Genomic DNA, 24,437 nt, shown 5'->3' with positions numbered 1-24,437 from the left:
AATAGGTATCTTTCCCTTTCTTCCTTTCATTTTTCACTGCTCTCTACACCTTTGTGTGTTTTTTTTTCTTTCTCCTGTGTTTAGAGCAAATACAGACACTATCTGCTGGTCAGCGGCCAGCTGACATCAGTGAAGCAGACCTTTGTGCTCTCAGGAACAGATCAGGAATCATTTCCGTTTTTCTAGATGCAATCACACAGGTCTAAACAACATCTGTGGGGGTTCGTCTTGATGAGCAGTGGTGGTCCGTGAGGGAATTTTCCGGAGAGGCATGTGTAAATTTATATTGATCCAACACACACACCGTGTCTGTGCTGGAAATGACGACGCTGCACTTCCAGATCTTTCACTATTTCACTAATTGGACTGTAGACCTGGCAACAGTGAGTAGAAGAAGGGAAAAAAAAACATATATATTACGGCTGCTTCTTCCTCGTTTTCTTCTTCTTCTTCTTCTCAATATTATTATTATTAGTTGAAAATGGTTGTCCTGTGTGAATTTTTTTTCAGGATTTTTTAGCGAATAGAAAGTTCAAAAGTACAGCATTTATTTGATGTAGAATTTATTTGTAACATTATAAATGTAATGTCCTTTTTTATTAATTTAACGTGTCCTTGCTGAATAAAAATATACATTTATTAAAAAAGCATTACTCCAACCCAGGGGTAGGCAAGTTCGGTCCTAGAGAGCCGCAATCCTGCAGAGTTCAGCTCCAACCCTAATCAAACACACCTGAACAAGCTAATCAATGTCTTCAGGATTACTAAGGATATAGGCAGGTGAGTTTTTTTTTTCAGGGTTGGAGCTGAACTCTGCAGGACTGCGGCTCTCTAGGACCGAACTTGCCTACCCCTGCTCCAACCTTATATATAAATTTATATAATTACATATAATTATACTTCCTGATCTTTCCTGGCAACAGTGAGAAGAAGAAGAAAAAAACTGCAGTTAAAACAACTGTTTTCTCTTATTATTAATATTATTATTATTATTATTATTACTGTTTTCTGTTATTAGTAGTAGTAGTAGTAGTTGAAAATGATTGTTCTGTGTTGATTTTTATTTACATTTTTTTTTTTAGGATTCTTTAGTGAATAGTTCAAAAAAATTAATAAATAAAATAAAACAGCATTTATTTGTGACATTAGACATGTATTTAATGTCCTTTTTTATTAAAGCATCCTTACTGAATAAAACTATACACATCTTTAAAAAAAAGTCTTCTCCCAACGTTATATATAAATTAATATAATTATATAATATATAATGCAATTTTAGCCAAATATACATATTTTAGGCAAAAGAGTTGTCTGTCAATTGCTCCACACAACAGATGCTTCCAGTGTAAGCAACAAAAAATATTGTATTATTATTTATTATTATGATGATTTAAATGGTTTATTATAAAATAAATATAATATTAAATATAAAAAAGATAAATTATAATTAATCTGTATTTTGTCATTGCTTCCCATTAAGACAGTTTAACAATAAATGATCGTACATTACCATCAAATCTGTAATGTAGTTTGTGTTTTCATTTATGATAACATGAAAATATAATTTCTCCCTAATCTGAGGAAGAGACTATAATTCAAACTATATAATTCTAAATATAGTTCATATGATCATTATGAACATTACTAATGCTTCTTCATTAATGCAAATTAATTAATTTTGAAATTCTTCCATAATTTGGACTCTCTCTCCACCTGTTTATTTGTTTATTTTTTGCTTTCTCTGCTCTTGTTCAGATGACGCACTGAAAGCTAACTGGTTTGAAAGCTCATCACTGATAGCAATTAGTTATTTATAGGAAAAGAGTCAAATCTCATTTCTTCTCCCGTTTGCCTTTTTAGACGCCAGAAATAAATGATGCTACACCATTTGCATATGCATTCTGGTCAATTTACACATCAGAGGTACGTCAGGCTCCTCTAGATTTTGTGAAGTGATTTCACACACCTAGAGGTTTCCACATATGAAAGAAAAAAATATCAAACAAAATTAATTTTTATGTGTTGCATGCAATCAGGGTTATACGTGTTACTAAGGAACTGATTAAAACAACAGTTAACGTTATCACTTCAGTTATTCGGTTTATTTTGACTGCATTTTTGATGAGGTGGTGGCTTGTTTTTGAAGTTCTCTGCTGCATTCATTGTTCTCGCCATCCCTGGAGCCTGGTGCACATGTCTCCACATTGTTCTACTTTACTGCCTCACCATCTGGCTTCTCCTCACAGACAATCCCTGACGTGATACCTGGCCACCAGTCCTCTCATTTTCAGGATCTTTCCATGTCTTCGTCCCCCTCTCCTGCGGTTTTCCTCCATTCACTGAAGTTTGTGTCCAGTTGAGTTTCATGTTGGTGTGCAGCTCTAGATTCGGGGGACTAAACCCATTTTCACAGAAACAAAGATGGCATGTGGTCAAACGCTGGGAATCACATCTTGGCATTGCGTATCTCCACATTGTAGAACACAAACAGATTTTTCTGTTAACATGCCATATTTCCCAGATGTGCTTTAGATAGTTTCCAATCTTCAACGTGAAAATGGAAGTCGAGGTACAGTGATACCATATGAGACGCAAAATGTGCCTTTTTTCCAGCCATTGCCTGTGCTTCACTAAAGTGTGCCCATCTCTATGGCTTTCGGTGTGAAACATTCGTACGCGTGCCATCGCAGAACAAAGTCTCTTTTTATTTTCCGACCATAAAATTCACTCTGGGATTTGATGCTGCATTCATTTCTCTCCTGGAAAGGTCCGTGCTGTGTTTTTAGGCTGTGTTAATGTTGCCCCAGCTTCAGGCATATGCTTTTATTGGTCTTTTAAGTCTCCGACTTGTGTTTTTCTCCTAACCTACTGTTCGGTTATTCTTAATGGTTTTCTAAAGTCCCAGACGCAATTCTCCAAACTTGTGAGCAGGTGTATAAACATAATTTTACCAGTCATCTCGACGGAGCTCTTCTGGTGGGAATTAAATAATTGATTAACATGACAAGCCACATCTTTTTTAACTGTGTGCAAGGAAAATATTATAAGGACAGATGCTAAACTATAATTGCGGACCGTTTTCTCTGGCAGGATTGAGTTGATCCCTGTTGATTTCAGCTGGATTCTCTTGTCACTAGGGTATAAAGAACGACGTTCAAATGCAGGAAAGCGTCACACCACTTATAGCAGGTTACTCTTAACGGCTCACACTTTCATAATTCAACTCCTGTGTCGTCTGACATCATAAAAATAATGATACCACTAACATGAACATTATGAACATTATTCTTTCAGAATGTCATGATATTACTATAAAAATATGAACCACCTCAGTCTTCTTAAATTAGAGGCTTATGATAAGACAAGATACGATGAGCTCATTTCCTGCTGTGGTACCATAACGAAAGTGATACTGTGCTTCATTTTCTTTATCTTTATCTTTTCATTTATTTTATATATTTTTTTTAAATGAAACCACTTAGCAAAGCCTTGAATCATCTTTTGCTTTAACATAAAATAAAAGCATCCCAAGAAGAATACATACAATACAGCAACAATAGCTTCTTTCCCTAGTATTTCCCCCCCTACTTCTGTTTTGTATGGTTATTATTTTGCTGGTATTTGATTTTAAAAACTATTGATGCAATGTATTTTGCTGGCTAATACACCATGCAATTGTTTGAATAATGCGGATTTCTTATTTATTTATTTATTTATTTATGTATTTGTTTGTTTGTTTATTTATTTGTTTGTTTTCTGTTTTCTTATTTGGGATGGAGTGTCATTATTATGTTTACATCCTAATAATAATAATAATAATAATAATAATAATAATAATAATAATAATAATAATAATAATAATAATAATAATAATAATAATAATAATAATAATAATAATAATAATAATAATAATAATAATAATAATAATAATAATAATAATAATAATAATAATAATAATAATACTAATACTACTACTACTACTACTACTACTACTAATAATAATAATAATTGTCATTAATTAATTAATTAATTAATTCATTCATTCATTCATTCTTATTTGGGGTGGAGTGCCATGAAGCTTTTTACATCCTAACATCCTAAAAAAAATAAAATAAAAAAAAAATAAAGTTAAAAATTGTTTATTTATTTATTTATTAGTTAGTTTGTTTGGTTATTCGGGGTGGAGTGCCATGAATATGTTTACATCCTAATAATAATAATAATCTATCTATCTATCTATCTATCTATCTATCATCTTTTTTGGGGTGGAGTGCCATGAAGATGTGTGCATCCTAATAATAATAATCAAGTTGATGGATTCAAAGCAAAATGTTGCATTCATAAAACAAACCTGCCATCAGTGCAAAAACAGTAAAACTTGCACTACAATATGGATAGTTTTGGCTCTGAATACAGATTCATGCATAACCTGCATAGTAAGAAACTGATATTTGATACATTTCTGCCATTGTACAGCATATACACGTTCAGCCCTGGTTGGAGTTTACTGTATATATTTCCTTTGTTTACTTCTCACTTCACCTTTCCCTTTCGGTAATACCTAGATGAAGTGACGGTCTCTTTACTGTGAATAATCCTTGTGCCTTTATTTTGCTGCCACTCCAGAATACAAAACAGTATATAGGGAAGATTGCATTGTAATTTCACTGAAATCCATTACTGCCCTATTGGCGTGGGGACCCGCTCCTGGGAAGAGGCAAAAAGGAATTGAGCGATGGAAAATGGGAATCCTCCATGGTGCCTCAAATTAGATTGCCTCTGTTGTGAAGAAACTCCGTCTGTGTTTCTGAGACTGTCACTTTGGTGTGGAGTCAGTGATGGTGTTGAAAACACTATTGTATGTGCACTATTGCTGCGAACAGCAAGCTAACGTGATGGAGAAGTATTAGAGCGTCGGGGAGGATTGTGTTGGCTAACAGCTCATTTCTTCTACTAAATTATTCAGACTTGAAAAGCCGGGCCTATTCACTTGCTTTTGCTTTGGTAATATTTTACATGCAAGTCATCGGGAGAGCATGAATTATTTACTTTGTGTAGGCCTCCAAAGAAATTTGAATGTTTGTCTTGTGGGGCTGTCATGTGTGATACTTTTCAACTTTAACTTGTTCACAAGTAGTTTAACAAAAGCATCCGTAATGGTACGTGACGTTTTAGAGGCCAAATTCTCTGAGTCATCTGTTTTCTGGCAAAGAATGAGGGAAGAAGCTTCAAAGAGGACACAAAAGCACCATAAAAGCATATAAGTATATTTGTTGAATATTTCAAGTCCTTTAAAGCCATACAGTAGCTTTGTGTGACGAACAGGATGCAACTGAAGTCATTTATTGAAATGAATCATGAGGCAATGAGTCTTTTTTGCAAATTAATTAATCAGACTGGTTTTGAAATGATTAAATGAAAAGATCCAATTCAAAATAATGATTCATTCATGAATCAGAGGTTGCTACTCGCTACTTGTTAATAACTCTTGCAAACAGCAGCTTTTAGTCATGAATTTAGGTCTCAGTTTCTCACATGATATGCAAATGCAATTTATGTGTCTATATTAAATTTCCATATATGACATATATTTCATATGAATTAAAAACATATATGAAACCGATTAGAAATTGAAACAAGTTATGGAAATAAGAAACAATGTTTTAACATGTATGTTTATGTATGTGTGACAAATTTTGGAAATAAATGATATGTACATCGATACATGTTCATTCATATACTTAAATATAAAATAAATTGATTACAAAAACATGTACTGACATACAGATTTCTTGAATATTTGTTGTTTTAATAATCGTGTAAATAAAATATTGCATATTGTACACGGTTGCTAAAAATCAAAATATAGATATTATTAACATATGTACATATACGAATTTTACTATGATGATTTTATTTATGTTATAAACTTATATCTTCACCTACCTAGAGAATGTGCATATGTGAAAATTATACATTGCCTTATAGGTAACATATATCACTCTTGATATAGGACATATATTACATTTCCATATGGCATGTCATTTTTGTGAGACTTGGAACACAAAAGTTGTCAGTTATTTTGAAAGAATCAGGCCAGTATATTATTCAAAAATTCACCTTTTGTGTTCCTCGGATGAAAGAAAGTCATAGGTGTGGTTTGGAGCGACGTGCGGTTGAGAAAATGATGACAGAATTGATATTTTTGGGTGAACGTTTCCTTTAAAGCTTAAATAGCAAGTATATGTGTGCATGTAGTGTTAAAGAACATTATGTTCCCACAAAGAGGCTGAATAGGAGAGAGAAATTGGTGGGCGTGACATGGGCCACAGGCAAATTTTACTCAGCTGAAATAGGCAACGCTCAGGAGAAGAAGAGAGGTGGAAGCAAAAATAGAGATGGCAGGAATGGCAAGACACAGTTGGTGAGATAAAACAAGGGGTTGGAGGGGAGAGCAAGATCAAGAAAAGGAAATCGCAAAGTGATGTGAGGCCTCCAAAACTTTCCATTAAGCTCTCATCTCAGGTAAGGGAAGTGATTTTTGGACAGTTGAAAGAAGAACACCAAATATTAGAAGTGTTTTTTTTTTTTTGGGGGGGGGTATAATAATATGTATTATACATACATAATACATACATAATACATATTATGTATGTATGTATGAATGTATATACATGCTGGTTGTTGGGTGTTTTTTTATTTATTTTATTTTATTTAGCTGCTGCACTGTATGACATGTAAAGTTCAACAAACTAATACTTGTCAATATTCAAAATACCGGTAAAACACCTGCAATGCAGAGGCATTTTTTGTTTTTCAAATTAATACAGTACATTTTGCCCTATTTTATGGATTTTTTTTTTTCAGTGTATTTTCTTAGTACTAGCACCGGTTGTTTTGAATGCAACAATGAGTATAAACACCTCTGCCATCATCGTGCATTAGCAGCTCATGCTAGACAGCATTCCTAGTACTAAAATACTTTCATACTACTTACGTCAGAAATGTAGGTAGAGTTTACTCAGTAGTCTCTTATCTTTGTTAGGAACATGTCCCTGCCGTCCATACTCACGTCTGCATTGCAAGACTGTACATATCATTAGCCTTTCTAAACAAATCAGTGTATTCTCTGGATCAGTTGTCACTGTTATGCCCATGGGTTGCAGGATGATGTTAGTTTTGCTGTCTGTAGAACAAGACAGAATTGCTCAGCATATGCTCAGCAGATTGTGTTTGTCTTAGCGAGCTTTTCTGCTCATTGCTGAGGATCGGGGAAATATAAATAGCCAGGAAAAATAACAAAACAAAAAAAAAAACCTGTGAAACACTCTTATGAATTTAATTTGCTGAAATCTGTTCAATCGTTTGAATTCGGCTGAGGTCTGCAAATTCCAATCTAGATTCATTTTGCTGGAGAATGTACTCATTTTGGCCAGGTCATGACTGGAGCATTGATATCCACACACACGCAAACACAAACAACAAAAATAAATGCATTCTGAATACCATATTGAGAATTTTGCTTCTATTTGCAGATCAACGGATTATGGCAGCACTTATGAGAGGCTGAATGATAAAGTGGGAGTCAAGACCGTTTTGAGTTACCTCTATGTCTGCCCCACCAACAAGAGAAAGGTAAGATGCCTACAGCCTCTTATTCTCTGTTTTCTTCCCTCTGAGAGACTCCATGTTCCCCTTCTTCAAATAAAGCCAGTTATTTTGAAATATTTTTTTATTTTTCTGCTTTCCAGCAGCCTATAAAAATATACTAAAAGGCAATAAAGGAGTGACTAACCTGATCAACCTGGAGCAATTCTGCTTAGAATAATGGATCAAAATCACACCTAAACAGTGTGGAAAACTGATGCATACTACATTATTATATTATATTATATTATATTATATTATATTATATTATATTATATTATATTTATTATATTTATTATATTATATTATATTATTATAATGTAGTTATTTGTTAAATATTTTAACATTTTATTATCAGATGTCATCCAAAATAATTATGTCCAGTTATGTTAAAATGTTCAGATCGTAATGCAACTTATTAAAAGTTTCTTTTTTTTTTCTTTTTTTTCCCATTAAGGAAAAATTCTGAATAAAACATCTGAAACATTTCTTTCATGATGTTAATTTGATAATTACATAATGCTCACCGAGACTGCATTTATTTGATCAAAATTCTGTAAATTGTATATTTAGCAGAGCTGTATTTTTAGCAGCCATTAGTCCAGTCTTCAGGATCAGTCTTTTAGGATTTGTAGAATAGAAAGCTTGAAAAAAATAAATCATTCTAATATGCTGATTTAGTGATCCAGAAACATGTCTTATTATTATCCATGTTGAAAACAGTTGCTTAATATTTATGAATTAAAGCTGCTTAATATTTTTGAGGAAACCATTATACTTTTTTTTCAGGATTATTTGAATAGAAAGCTTTAAAGAACAACATTTATTTGCTCTGAGAAATCATTCTAATATGCTGATGTAATACTCAAGAAATGTTTCTTCTTATTATTATTTGCTGAAATTGGTGCTGATTAATTAAGTATGGATTCTGAAATCTTTTGTAGCATTATAAATGCCTTTACTGTCATTTTTGATCACTACGATACATCCACGCTGAATAAAATGTACAGTCAGTCCATCAATATTCCAAAATAAACCACAGCATCATACTAGTCCTTCAAGCATCTCTTAAACTTTCGTCCCCATCTGCCCTCAGACTGTTCATGGGTCCCATTAGTACAATTTCCCATCAGAACAGATGGATGGTCTCCTTTGAAAAGCTCTAGATGTTTGTTTACCTCCGCGCTTGTGAACTGTAAGTGCACAATGGACGTGCACAGCGCACAACGTGCATCATCTGAAGGTATTGTTGTTGTTTAGCGGCTCTGTGCACAAACTGGATTAATGCGTCAGCGTATTTCCCTGACTATGTGGGCAAACACAGTCCCATTCCAGAGAAAAGGATTGACTCTGGCAGATCCCATGGCTATTTTAAAATAGGGCTAAGTTTAGGCCTAACCTTTAGCACAACACTTTTCCATTTGCGAGATAGGCATGACATTTCCGCAGCTCTGCCTGAGCTCTTAAATGGGAACTTGCCAAGAATCCAAAGTGCTTTGCGCGCGGCTCTTTTAGCACTCTCGATGGAGACGAGATTACATGCTGATGCGAAGATCGCCGACAAATGAGCCTGTTTATATTTCCACCACTCTATTTGTTCTAAAACGCAGTTGATCTGGCATGACATGATTAATTTGAGACTGTGTGTCCTTTTCCTGCTGTTTACACTGACGCCAATCTCATTCAGCGGCGGGAGGCTACGTGTGGGCCGTTAACTGTGCGCTGCATGTAGATTAGCTCGCGGGATGCTAGCCGTCTGGGTGCCGGCAGATAACAGGGATCCCTCAACCCTATTGATTGTGCTTCGCAACTCTCCTCACTCCTTTATTCAGCGGAGAAACATTTGATCACAGTTGACATGTTCTGGTGGCTTGAAAACTTAATTATGTGCTAATGCTTAATCAGTATCTGTCTGACCTCAGATTTGTGGTTTCCCGGCTTTACAGCCCAGTCGTGACCCATCAGCCACATTTACACCTGCTATTAACACGGGCAGCTCTAAATATACTGTAGGTGTAAATGAAGCCTGTTTTGTGAAGTGACTCATTTTGTTGCACCCAGAGAACATAATAAATGACTATCGGTGATGCAAGCCAATCTGTGTGCTATTTTAGCACGTCCATAGACTGTTTTGTCTGAGAAGATAAAAATTAAAATGTGTGAAAAAGCTGCGACTGACTAATGAAACACTCAGAAGGTTGCAGCTCCATAGCATGTTATCTGACAGTGATCCATATGCATATGAACTATAGAATATTCTGCCTTGCATACCAAAAATGTTGCAAACTTTTGCAATTTTGGAACTTTCTAACTTGTTCATTACAGTCAATCCAATATCCATATATTACATCAGTAAGGGGTGAAGATCTCCGCCCCTTAATTTAATCTCCAGGGTAAAATGGGAATTGCTGGCGCAAGCATGTAACGCTTAGCTCTATAAGACCTTTGTCAAGTAAAACAGTCCAGTATGTACAGTACACTCTTAAAAAAGGTATTTGTGGTTCATTGAAGAACCTTTAACATCCAGGTGTTTGTAATTTACTGGATTAAGGATATGGATTAAGTTAAAAATACTTTTAATATATTTCCCTTGAGTTTTCTAGAAATCATATTTTTAATATTCCCTCATATATTCATGCTTTCCAAGAATTTAGGAATCCTGGTTCTTCAACAAAACAAATAACCAAATAAAACCAACTTTAGTTGTTCAGGGGGTCAATAAAATAAGGAACGTAACCATTTTGCATTGTTTTACTTTATTTGAATGCTTGTTTTGTCTTATTTTAAATAATTTTAAATCATTTTGAGGCCCTCTAGTAAATCTGCTGAGGCCCCCTAGTGGCCCCGTCCCCCTGGATGAGAACCAGTGCTTGGGGTTATTCTATACTATAAAAAAAGAAAAAGAAAACAAAAATTGCTGTAGAAGCAATTTTCTCTTAGAAATTGTTAGCAACTTTTACAATCAATTACAAAGAAATGCATTAGCACTAACATTAAAGTAACACATTTTGAAATAGAATGAAATAGTATTTTCTTTTCTTGTAAACTGTGATTAAACCTTATAATTTTTGTTTTTATTTACAACTGATTTATTTATTTATTTATTTTTTTTTTACAGTGTATGGTATCATTGCGAAAACCCACTTTTGTTTAAATTCTGGTTAAGTTCTAGAAATGTGCAAGTTTAAAAAAAAAACTTCGACAAGGGACTCGAAGTGAAACATCATTTCCCTTTGATAACAAACGCTGTTACCCAATGCACTATTACAGAAAATGATTACACCCTAAAATCTATGAATTGCATCTGACAAGCCCAAAGACACCAGCAGACACAAGGGGCATCTTTCTATCTTCTTATAACGATAATGAACAGTAAAAATCGGGGAGCCCAGGCCAACAAAATCCTGGCTGCGTTTCGGCTGGCTGTTTATTGGCGCTTAATGAAAAACAATTTATCTAAATCACCGCCCCGGAGGATTCGTAGTTAAAGCTTGTGGAGAGAGGGGTGGGATTTTTGTCAGTGACAAATGCACCACTGTTTTTCCAATTCAAATCCAGTTGAGGGAAGAAAACAGCCGTTTACATTTAGGGCGGATGGAGGCGAGGGAAAGAGCGAGATGATAGAATTGGGGAGGTCTCGAGCTTATGTTTCTCAGTTTGCTTGCTAAATATTATCACGTCTAGATGTCAGCCAAAAGTGTGCATGCTTAAATTAATGTGCTCCGAAATGCTTTAGAGCCTATTAGGTTCCATTTAAACATCCAAGGCATGTGCATTGTATTTTTTCAAGCAGTAAAAAATCCATAATGAAAATGTCTGCAACTGTTTTTAGCACTGTAACAATCTTCAAATGACAGTGAACACAGTGCCTGGCATTCAGGTGCGAGCCCATTTAACGAGCAGGCAGACGTACTTACCCTTTAATTATCACTGAGATCAGACGCAACCGCCTAGTCAAACACAAGCATAAAAAGAAACACTTTCCATAATGCAATGTGTTCACTACCAGAAGAGTTTTGCATCTGTTTTAATTAAGCACTATATGCCCATCCACAGATTTTCCTCTGTGCATGCATATAACCAGAATCAATTTAAGAGGAGCTTGGAAACTAAGCCAAGGTCAGTGCTAAAGTAGAACTACAGTAGTCAGCTCACTCTCATTATTATTCCATTTAGAATGGAAGCAATGGTCAACCTTGACCTAGTATGAGCTTTAGTTGGTGGTCTAAAGCCTAGGAATAGTTCACCTAAAAATTAAAATTACATGGAAGAAGTCATGCAGAGGGATTTCTATTGTTTGTGTGAAATGTTCCTTTAAATCGAGTTGATTAAGCAAAGGTGCAGGGTGCCAGATAGCAGCAAGTTCACTAAGAATTTTTAAAAATAAAATGCCTACTGTATCATAATTGATATACAAATTTCTAAAGTCATGATCCAAACTGCTGAAAAACCTGTTGCACACATTCTACTGTTGTACATCCCTTCTGTTGTGGGATCGATAGTTTATACATTTTAGAAAAAGGTATTTTTGTATAATTCTAAAAATATCCACCTTCAGGTCATAGTACATAATACATAGTGTCTTTTTTGCTGTGAATAACTTGTTGGTAATATTTCAAGATGAACACTTACTGGAATGATTTTTAGAAAAATCATGTTAAAATGTGAGCATCGAATATGATACATCAGGCTTTTGAGGAATGTTTATTTGCTCATCTCTTAATCACCATTGCATTGCACTGCACTTAAGGTTTGACTCCAACAACAAAAACTACAGAGCTCTGATCATAAAACTAAGTATTTAAATATCATCTTTCTAATATATAATTTCGGGAGATATAGTGGCAACTGGTATTTATATGCATTTTCTGTGAATGGACTGCTATACTGTTATGGTGAGCGTGATTTGACCAAGTACAACATGTTCCTGGATCAACATTTGGGCCTCTTTTGAAGTTTGGAGTAACTCCAATCCATATTCTTCTGTGTATTTATATGTCAGACTTTACAGGGTTAACCGTTGTGCCTTTCTGTTTTTTTTTTGTTTGTTTTTTTCAGATAATGGTGTTGACTGACCCAGAGTTTGAAAGCAGTATTCTCATCAGCTCGGATGAAGGTGCCAGTTATCAGAAGTACCGCTTAAACTTCTTCGTCTTAAGTCTTCTTTTCCATCACACTCAAGAGGACTGGGCATTAGCCTACAGCCACGATCAGAAGGTAAGCTTTGCTTCATCTAAGCAAAAAAAAAAAGGAGCCTGCAGTGGTAAATATCAAAACATTACCATATTCATTTAATAAACTGGTCTTATTGATGATGATTCATCAATTCATGTTCTTTCAAAAACAAACGTTCCAAAACGGGGTTTTCACAACAATGCAGTAGGATAAATATTTTCTTTTTTTTTTTTCTTTTTTTTAAATAAATGTTAACCATTAGTAAAATGGCCATTTAGACACTGTTTTATAAAACTCACATTCAGAATGGCTTTATTTAGGTATTTAATCAATTTTTCCAATTAATTCTCTCTAGATAACATCATGTCTGGCCCTACCATTCTACTCACTGAATAGCAATTGTAGAGTGAACAATAAGAAACTGAACAGTGATGGGTGTGCTGTGCTCGTTTAGGCTGGTTCACGTTAGGCTGAATATTTTTAGGTATGATATTTAGTTTGCAAGTGTGACTGAGTAATACCGTTTCTGCATTTCGTTTTGGGTACTTTTTTTCATTCTGGAATGATTCTCAAATAAAATTAGTAAATTCTGTCAAGTGCTGAAAATTGTATACTCATTTACCAAGGACAAACCCTCCCAAGTGAGGGACAGTGAGAAAGAAAGATAAAGCGAGTAAAAAAGACTTTTGACTTTTAAAGGTCTCCTTTTATTTGGCAGTGATTCATATTCGTAGTCAGCCCATAAAGAAAACCCAATAAAATGTGTGTGAACAGAATGGACATCCAGCAAAATGAGCTGAAGCTTATAAATATATCAAATGAATATATTGTTTTCCATACTTTGAATCCTTTGAGTCCTGTATAGTATGTATGGATTTATGTTGTTTTATCGTGTATTAAATTGTGTATTAAGTTACAATAAAGACAATAATGTTACAGCAACTTATGGATTAGTGGCTAAAAATAATAATAATTATATTTCAAAAAATGCTATTAATTTGAAAATTGTATATGTACATTAAAGTATCCTGAAAAAAAAAGTTTTCACAAAATATTAAGCAACATTGATAATAATAAGAAATGCTTATTAAGCAAATCCACATATTAGAATGATTTCCAAAGGATCATGTGACACTGAAGACTGGAGCAATGATGCTGCAAATTCAGCTTTGCATCACAGGGATAAATTACATTTAAAAATATATTCACATTGAAAACAGTTGTTTTAAATTATAATAATATTTCACAATGTTACCATATTTATGATCAAATATCAATGGTGAGCATAAGAAGCTTCTTTCAAAAAACATTAAAACAATCTTACCAACCTCAAACTTTTAAACGGTAGGTTAAGCGGTTGTACTTAAACGCACACAAAAAAATAAGTATTTCTATGCATGGATTCAAAAAGACAGATTATGTTGTTCTTGTAGAATCAGCCACTGTTCCTTTGCACTTCTGTCTCTAAACTTTTAGTGGTAAAACATCGAGCATCTCAGTCACTGGTCTCTCCACTTCCCATAATGATGTTATCCTGAGCCATGCTTGGAGACAGTCATGCTTACTCGCTCAAAAAATGACACACATTAATGCTGTGGCGACATGGCACTAAAGTGTCTCATTTTCTGAATCGACAAGGGTGGCTGACACTGTGTCCAGACTCATCATGGCCAGAGCAGAGCTGTGGATTAGGTCAACACCTGAAGCATTGTCTTATAGAGAGGTGTCAGGCTGGTCAGGTCCACTCGTTGACGATTCATTAAAAGCAGATGGTGGTTTAGGCCCAGCTTTCTCACTTTCCTCAGGAGAACACCGGCTCAGGCCTCTTACGTAAAGGAGCCTCTGGGAATCTGACAAAAGAAATAGCAATTGATCCCTGCCCACCCTTTCAGTCTGGGTAACGGAGGTTTCATTGACCAGCAAAAGTCCACAAAAGCCATTCAGTGTCTTTAATGATGCTAACAGCTGGCTCTAAATGGTCGTTTTATGCAACATTGAGGAAGCAATAAGATATTTTTCTAATAAGATAGCATGGCCTTTGAGACGACCTTGAATTATACCAAACAAGCCTCACTACATTTGATGCAATTGGTCTGCTCTTTTGGGAATATTTTGGGTTCAATATAAATGAAGTGCAATCGACAGTATTTGTAGCATAATGTTGATTACATCCAAAAATATTATATATACTGTATATATTTATATGTTCAAGGTTGCAGTGAGGCATTTACAATGGAGCCAATGTGCCCAATTTTTTGAGGATTTAAAGCAGAAATGTGAAGTTAATAATTTTAATAGACATTATAACATTGATTGTTCTGTTAAAACCACAATTTTATCTGTTCAAAGAATTGTTACAGTTGTTTTAGGGTTTGTAGACTTTTATAGTCATGGTAATGAAGTTTTAAAATGTAATATAACCACACAAAAAAAGTTTGTAAATGATTTTGTCTCATTAAAGGGATAGTTCATCCAAAACTCTGACAACTTATATTCCTTTCCACACAAAGTATGATTTACACGGCCAGAGTTTTGATTAAGAAAGCCTAATTTTGCACAATTCATTGCATAATATTGTGTTGGGACTTTAACATGCTGCAGGATTTGAAAACTGATACTTTTGAGCGTTAACGTCACACATGTATGGGTTTCCTAATATTTAAATTTTAGGTTGAATTATGCATTTAATATTGTTTACATCTCGTGGCTGCATTATTGAAAGGTGAGTTTTTAACATTGATTGGCCCCATTCATCTTCACATTTCTTTTTTTACAGTAATCAACATTATTCTGCAAGTGCTGTCAACTATTTCTTATTTCTATTTCTCTGATCTCTAGTGTTGCAGCTCTCTTCAGATCATTTTTGTTAAGAACTTAAAGCTCTTAAAAAGTTTTTCAAGAGGTTTCTGACCTTGATTGCTTTTAAACTTGTCCAAATAAATTGCAGGTTCACGAATTTCATGAAGAAATCTATCTAGGACTGTGGTCTGAACCAAGAATCTTTTGTCCACAGTCGTTGTCTGAAACCATGGAGTCAAGGTTTTACTGGTTAGCAAGCATTTTCCCCTCTGTTTGTCATTTAAAACTATCTGTGTACTCTAACAAACCGACATTTTTTGCTAGAAATATTTAAATAACAAATATTTCAGTGTTACAGTAGATATTTTACCAATGGCTAATTCTGGAGGGCCCTTAAAAGTATGACTTTTTCTGCTGCCTTTGATGTCACAACTCAAGATAATGACCAGTATAGAGCCTTGAGGACTGTGTATGTTCTTGTGGTGCCATGAGCCAATCAGAGCTTTCTCCAGGTATTACAGACCCTCTCCTGGAACATATGTTTGGTGTGCAAATCTTCCAGCTTTGGGTGTTTTTGGAAGAGCCCATCACTGATTCATCAGCAGCGTAGAGTTGAGAGTAAAATTCAGCGGCTAAATTATGCATGGCAGATGGTTGGGAGATGACAAAACTTTCATTATCCTTCAGGCACAGCACTGGTTTCTCCTGTCTAATCTTCCATTTTAAATTGAAGAAAAATGTAGCATCAGTGTCTCTACTAAGAAATTCAGCTGTTGTTTCTTCTTGTTGCAGGAGTTGTCTAAATAAATGACAAATAAATGATACCCACATTCTATCATGCCAGCATTTTACTCTGGATAACAGACATGTCATTCTCAAAGTTCGGTGTAGCGTCAGCTTTATCATTCCTGTTGAAGTCATTGCAGCTTCGGTGACTTTGGATCATGGCAGTATTCATATAATTGTTTGTTTTGTCATGCTATTTAAATCACATTATTTTATGCTGTGATTATAGGCTGTTTTATGCACCCACACTACCAAAGGAATGTACTGACATATTTCATAAGATGAAATATGAAATTCGTATGTGCAATTACCACTTTTCTCTGAGCCTCAACAATTTCCAGATGTTTTCACAGGTTTGAATTGCTCCAAATATGCAATTAGTTCCAAACATAACATGTTCTATTACATTTATATGATAAAGATACCATAATAATATACAGTATATATATCATTAATACTATATATAATTCATTATAAATATTTATATATACACTACCTTTGCTTTTATTCATAAAGTATACATTCAATTGATCAAAAGTGACAGTAAAGACATCAAAGAATCCTGAAACAGATCTATCACTGTTTCCACAAAAATATTACGCATCACAACTGTTTTCAACTTTGATAATAATAAATGTTTCTTGAGCAGTAAATCAGCAAATTAGAATGATTTCTTAAGGATGGTGTGACACTGAAGACTGGAATAATGATGCTGAAAATTCAGCTTTGACATCACAAGAATAAGTTACATTTTAAAATATATTCCGATAGAAAACGATAGAAAATTGAAAATAATATAATGTTGTCATGCATAGTAGAGCAAGTATCACAATAACTGAATTCAAGAATGACACAAAAAAGGACCATTAAGTGTATTAGTCCTCATTCATCAGAATGAAATTTGCTGGTAGACTTTCTCTCCACCAGTGATCACTTTTAACATACTTGACGATAAAATTCTGTATCTGCTTTCAGAGTATATGTGGGGGAAAAGCAGTAAGAACAGGTATAAACAATTGTAATCCTAAAAGATTATCTTGGATTGGATCCACTCCTCCAAAATTAGCTGAATACAGCACCAGAGTGACGTTGTGATGTTCCAGGATAAAAACGGCTAGAGTGACATTTGTTGCATTGTTTCATCAAGAAAAGCATTAATCTGTTCAGCTGAGTGCATGTCATTGTCAGCTACTTCTGGAAAATCTGACACATTAGATAAACACTCTGGTTTATCACCGTGACTCACTTGAAGCATCTTTTGTGCCTTGTCTTGTGGAGTCAAAAACAAACACCTGTCTTCCAAAAGACAGAGCGTGTTTCATTGTCAGATTTTTGCATCCTGTTTTTTTTTTTGACATTTTACAGAATTCCCTTTATAATATTTCTTAGAAAGAGATATTAAAAAAAAGAAAGAAAGTATGCACTAAAAAAAAAAGTTTATGTTAAAAACACCCACTCCATGCATGGCCCTTTCTGAAATAAAGAGATAAACAAGAAAACAGTAGGCCTAAGCATGTTTATATATGACCAAAACAGCAATAGAAAAAGAGTGAGAAAGAATTTGTGCATATTGAGCAATTTATGTAACTGTGGCTATTATCAGAATGGAATATGTCTTACTGTGCACTGCCTGCTATAAAAAAGTATGTGAAACAGTTTGCATTTTGCATGGTTTTGCGTTTTGTATTACTTATGTGAAAGTGGGGTCTAAATAGTAGGGATGCACCGATACCACTTCTTCCAGTACTCGCCCGATACCGATACTTTTATTTTTGGTACTTGCCGATACCGAGTACCAATACTGATATTTTTATTGCATTTGTAAATTTTTAAAATATTGGGTACAGAAACCAAAAGAGTATGTATAATGTTAGTTATGTTTATAGTGAATGCCCCTATAAATGGTCTTATTTTTACGATTTATTTTTAATCCAATGATGCGTGTGCTAAGTGAGTGAACATCAAAGATCACACAACAGAAGTGTGCGCGCTCTCTCTTTCTCCCTCCCTACCGTTAAGTAACTTGTGCATTGTTTTACTTACTTGTTTTTTACATATCCGACCGAACTACAAACTTTCCAGTGATGTCTGTGAGAAAGGGATATTCACTCAACTAGCTCGCGCATCTGCGCCGCCACGCGCTCAATCAACTCAGCGTGCTTTACTTATCAGCTTGCGCACATCAGCTATACAGGTGTTAATACTGAATGTTTAACATTACATTCATTACATACATATACTTCGTAGACATCCTTAATCTCTAATAACTCCATTCTGCTGTCTGTTGTCCTGTTGTCAGTGTTTCTTTGTCTGAATATGGCACTTATCACATGCTGTGTGGTATCGGCGTTTGGTATTGGGACATTTTAACGAGTACGAGTATGAGTACAGGAGCTCAATATTGGTGCATCCCTACTAAAAAGTATATGTAAAGTTATTATATAAATAAAATTGCTATTCAAACACTATCAAGAGTGAATACTTTTGTTCCTGGTGAAGCAGCCTTGTGCTGGAGTGGCGATATTCAGAAGTTTAAAATTAAGTCAATGATTCACTGCATGGCTCACTTATAAAGAGTCACTTGTTTTATTACTTAAGTGATTTGTTCCTGAATGAATCAGTGTTTTTAAATCGATTGAGAGAATAATTAATTGGCTCACTTGTTTTGTTCCTAAAAGAATTAGTGTGCTAGAACAAATCATTTGAATGAATGATTTATTGACTCATATAGAGTCACTTTTCAAGACCTATACTGGCATAATAATGAAACCTGCAGAAATAATTGCTGGAAAATCCCCACTAGACTCACTGAAACTAGAATACAATACAAAACTAATACTAATACCGTTGGAGATCAGAACAAATAATTGTAGAACTGTAAATAATACACATACACCGGCCAGTATATATTGTGAAAATAGAGTAATGCCATATGTGCTGTTTTTGTTCTGGCAACATATATGTGTATCCATAACCTTTTTGCTTCCTGAGTACACAGCATCCGTCTCTGTGGGCATATAAAACACATGCACCATATTCAAACCCCAGTCACATCGTCAGTCCTGTAGTTCTCCAGCTCTCTGACCTCTCCCCTGGGGTGGCTGCCTCGTGGGACGGCTCGTAAAAGCCTGCGGATAACTCCTCAGGTGCTCCCTGACCTGCCGCATCATTCACAAAGCTGGAAAGACCTCCCCAGAGAGACAGACAGAGAGAGAGAGAGAGAGAGAGAGAGAGAGAGAGTTGACAGAGGATAACAGATTGAGAGATTGAGCAAGAGGATCGAGAATGGAATGGAAGTACAGGAATTCATAAAGTATCACGCCATGCTTTCCAGAAATATACGGGGAGAATTAGAAGAGACAGAGCTGCTGTGATACTGTATAAGTCCTGCATGTGATCATGAGCTCAATGGGGCTTTAGGTATTTTAAGGCCAAATGTGAATTATATTATTATTTTAACTATTTAAAACAGATTGTTCCCCTTCAGGAACGAGACGCTGCGTCGAGATCGCTTTGGGAACGCCCTTGCGTGACCGCGTTCTGAAGCACGTGTCAAATCCGTCCAATGGAGCAGCGGGACGTCACGAGCGGGGTGACGTCAGCACCAGAAAGCATAAAAGCGCATCCGGCCGGGCGCAAACCAGCTTCTGCTCTTCAGTAGCGCTCTGTGTATGTGTCTGTCTATTTACTGTTGTCTGTCCACACAAGCACTCATATATATAAAACAATGAGAAAGTCTATGGCGAGCGAACGGCATTACAAACGCTGTGTTTCTCCCTGCCCACGATAGTATAGTGGAAACGGAAGGCAGGTCAGGCGCGATCAGGGTCACCGGGACAGGTCATGATCAGCATGGCTGACGTAGATGAGGCGGCCGCATAAGTATTTCAGCAAGCTATTTGGATTAAAAAAATATATATATTATTATCGTGAAAAGGTTACATGGCCTCGTCCCTTGAGCGAGTTGTGATTGAGGACGCGGGCTCAGCCTCAGTCGAGTTGCCAGATACACGCATTATAAGTGTTTATGGATTTTTTTTTCGGAGTGTCTATTTACACTTAAGTGCAAATAGCCCGCCTTGTTGATAGAGGCTATTTACAGTAGCTCCACCCACAAATGTGTTATAGGGATAGTCAACACTATAAAAGACAGCAGTTAATTGTTAACTTCAGTGGTGTAGGTGGTAAAGCGCACACCATAGTCTTTTTGACGCGATCGACCCGGGTTCGAATCCGCCTTTTACCGTTTAATAATTTGAATTAAAATTATAATTTACACTCAATACGTTATTGCATACTGTTTTATAATGTACTATAATACTGAGGTGCAGATAACTGCTACTATTTGCAATAAGTAGTATAAATAGCAGAAATCCTGCTATTTTAACATAGTGTAAATAGAATCTATCGCTAGATCTGCACTTAGTGTAAATAGCCTCTATCGCTATTTACAGTTACTGCAAATAGCCGCTGCCTTTTTCCCCCCAGACTTAATTTAGGAAGTAAATAAAGAGGGAGGTTGCAAGTTAAGGACAGCGATATATTTATATGATTTCCATAACTCAAGATTTGGACTCATTGCGGTTTATTTATTTTTAGATTGTTTTGTTTGTTTTTCAATATCTGGCAACGCCAGCATAACTGACAGTAATCAAAAATGACCAGGTTAAAAACAGCGCGGGCAGGTTATTCCTGACAGGATGCAATTCGGTAACACAAACGTAGTGATCATCATGATCTATTACCTTTAGACAGATGCACTGAAGACGGACACAAAGAGGAGAGAATAGTCGCGCAAGCAGAGAAAATACTGAACCAGACAGAAATTCATTGTTATTAAATGGATGCATAGTGCAGACATACATATAATTAAGGTAATAAAACACTAATAATAATAAAGAGTAATAATAAAATATTCATTCAGCCCGTCTGATGTTTTTGTTTTGTGCAGTTGCTTCATGTTGCATATATTTTTGTTTGTTTGTTTAAGGTTAGTTTGGCCAGTAACAGCAAAATAAACATTTAATGTAAAAAAAAAGTAATAAAAAGGAAATAAATTGGCAACGAGTATGGGAATGGGCTTATTTGATTGTAAAAAATTAAAAATTAAAAAAATCGGCAATTGGAATCGGTCACGAAAAATCCTGATCAGTGCATCCTTAACTGGAATAGTTAGACCTACCTGAAAAACCTGAAAAAGCATGCTTCATTTCAGTTTTATCTTTGAACTATTGTTCCTATTTGTGCAAAATGGTTATCTATTACAATACAATGTTACAGTCAACAATGAAAACAATAAGTCTTATTTATTGATTGTGGCTAGGCCTGTGAAAATTTTGCCAGGGCAAGTAAAAAATTGAAACCACTGGCCAAACCAGGCCAGTAGAAAATTTATTTAGCGTTGAGCCCTGTCAATATGATCAAAATCAGTATCATAACACTTGTACACAGATCTGTAGAACACATAGGTTACATAATGATATTTTAAAATGAAAAACTTAAAAAGAAAACAGGATGACTTTGATCAGTATCATTGTAAAATTGTGAGGAAGAGCTGAGCAAGTCTTGCATATTTATTTCTTGGTCTGAGAGTGACTTCCTGCTTAAACAGGAAGTAATGGATACCAAAAAAGGTAGACATGTATGCATGTGAAAGGATAATGTATATGTGTGAAAGCAGAAATGTATGTATGTGTAAGGAGAATGTAAGTGTGTGTGAGAGAGTAGAAATGAATGTATGTGAAAGGAGAATGTAAGTGTGTGAAAGCAGAATGTATGTATGTGGAAGGAGAATGCATGTATGTGGAAGGAGAATGTAAGTGTGTGAGACAGAGTAGAAATGTATGTATGTGAATGGAAAATGTATGTGTGTGAGAGTACAAATGCATGTATGTGAATGGAGAATGTAAGTGTGTGACAGTAGAAATGTATGTATGTGAAAGGAGAATGTATGTGTGTGAGAGTACAAATGCATGTATGTGAAAGGATAATGTAAGTGTGTAAAGCAGAATGTATGTATGTGGAAGGAGAATGCATGTATGTGGAAGGAGAATGTAAGTGTGTGAGACAGAGTAGAAATGTATGTATGTGAATGGAAAATGTATGTGTGTGAGAGTACAAATGCATGTATGTGAATGGAGAATGTAAGTGTGTGACAGTAGAAATGTATGTATGTGAAAGGAGAATGTATGTGTGTGAGAGTACAAATGCATGTATGTGAAAGGATAATGTAAGTGTGTGAGAGTGCCAAAATGAATTATGGCTTGTACGGCCCCTCATATATATGCATATACATATATACATAAATTATACTTTTTTTTGTCATCACATGCATTATTTTAATTACAAAATGCAATATTTAATGTACTTAGATTTGTTTCCCTATACATGAAAACAATCTGTTTTAAATAGAATGAATGAATGAACGAATGAATGAATGAATGAATGAATTAATGAATTAATGAATTAATTAATTAATTAATTAATTAATTTTTAGGCTCCCCCAGTATTATATATTATTTATAACATATATCAATTATGTTATAATTATATAACATACCAGAATTATGATCTACCATGTCTTAAAATGCATATTTATCCATTCAATGTCCCATATTTCCAATCGGTGCTCTGTATACACGTCAGGTTTTTATCTAGGGCAGCAAGTTTTCACCATTTGTCTGCATTCTCCTGTTTATGCCGTTTTCATCCTTTCAGCTTTAGTTTTGAGATCAGCTTTATGGTCTCTACTGCATTCCAAGTCCTAGATCTGCATCGAAGGGCAGCTCACAACATCGCTCTATATGCTGTCAGCCTGACAGTGCTGGGTGAAGGTCTATAGCTCAGACAGATCTTTAAAGAGCCAAGCACACAACAGTGGAAAACAACAAAACACTGTTAAGTGAAACAGGGCTCTGGATCATACGGTTCTCTGGGTTTTTTCTCAGCTCCCCTAATTGACTGGCCAACAGTGAATCAGCGAATAGTTTGAAATATCTGACAAGGACTCAATACCAGCAGCAGTAAGCTTGCCATGACATGAGAAAGTCTCAACTATTCATCGGTAAACAAAGAGAGCTTTCCCTACAATGTGTTTCAAAGCGACAGAAGAATAACATGTCTCTTGATACATTGGCTGTTATAGGTGCAACAGCTCCTCTTTGGAGATCTCCCCATGGGCTGCATATTTAAAAATGAATGCACTCGTCTTTGAGCCAATTAGCATAACTTCCAGCCGTACCTCACTGAACTTCAAAAAACGAGATCTTGGCCTTCAGACTGGGCAACTGATATGTTAATTTAACATGTTACATCAGACAGACCTCCACCAGTGTGCACTTGCATCAGTGAGTTTTTTAGATGGATTTTTTGTTGTTGTTGTTGCTTCCTACCTTCCATGGGTCACATGCAGCTATTGTGCACACTTGTTTATTTATTTATTTATTTATTGTGTATATTTTATTAGTTTAGGGGGCATATTTATATATTTATTTATTTGGTAGTCATAGGCAAGTGAATGTGCTCAGTATTTACAGAGAGATACAGGAAGAATTAGAAGAGGCATTTTTTCAGACCAAATATACAATAAATTAAAGAACGATGGTTTTACAAAAATATTCTACTCTATTTGTTTTACCTACCTAAATATAAATAAATGCAAATTACATTAATTCAATTATTCTTTTTTTTTAAATTTTGGAATCAATTAAAATAATAAATACAGAAATAATTTTAACATTTTGAATTAATAATAATTGAATGTATGAATGAACAATGATATTTTGACTTAAAACTGCTATAGTTCAACCAGCAGTTTATCCCATTTAATTCACCAATTTAGGCTAACAAGAATTTCATTGTCTTCAAAAGAAGCCTTTATATGTTATTTATTTATTTATTTGTTTTGATTTTATTTTTGGTTGTCAGAGGCAAGTGGACATTCTCTATTTATTTTTACATATTACACATGGCTTCTATATGGGAAAACTACTCAAATAAATGTATTTTATATATATATATATATATATATA

At 35.0% G+C, this 24,437-nt stretch overlaps 1 protein-coding gene across 1 annotated transcript in view; it reads left to right on the top strand.

The window, feature by feature from the left end:
• Window positions 1-24,437, top strand: part of LOC107729345 (VPS10 domain-containing receptor SorCS3-like) — a 198,891-nt gene that overhangs the window by 45,862 nt on the left and 128,592 nt on the right. Inside the window, exons 3-4 of the mRNA XM_016539811.1 lie at window positions 7,536-7,635; window positions 12,706-12,864. Of these exons, the coding sequence (XP_016395297.1) occupies window positions 7,536-7,635; window positions 12,706-12,864 (259 nt within the window). The remainder of the gene's footprint in view (window positions 1-7,535; window positions 7,636-12,705; window positions 12,865-24,437) is intronic.

The sequence above is a fragment of the Sinocyclocheilus rhinocerous genome, unplaced genomic scaffold (genome assembly GCF_001515625.1).
Source record: "Sinocyclocheilus rhinocerous isolate Xijiao unplaced genomic scaffold, SAMN03320098_v1.1 scaffold1148, whole genome shotgun sequence".
NCBI lineage: Eukaryota > Metazoa > Chordata > Actinopteri > Cypriniformes > Cyprinidae > Sinocyclocheilus > Sinocyclocheilus rhinocerous.
The sequence above is the reverse complement of the archived record's forward strand: the minus strand, read 5'-3'. Positions and strand labels throughout refer to the sequence as shown.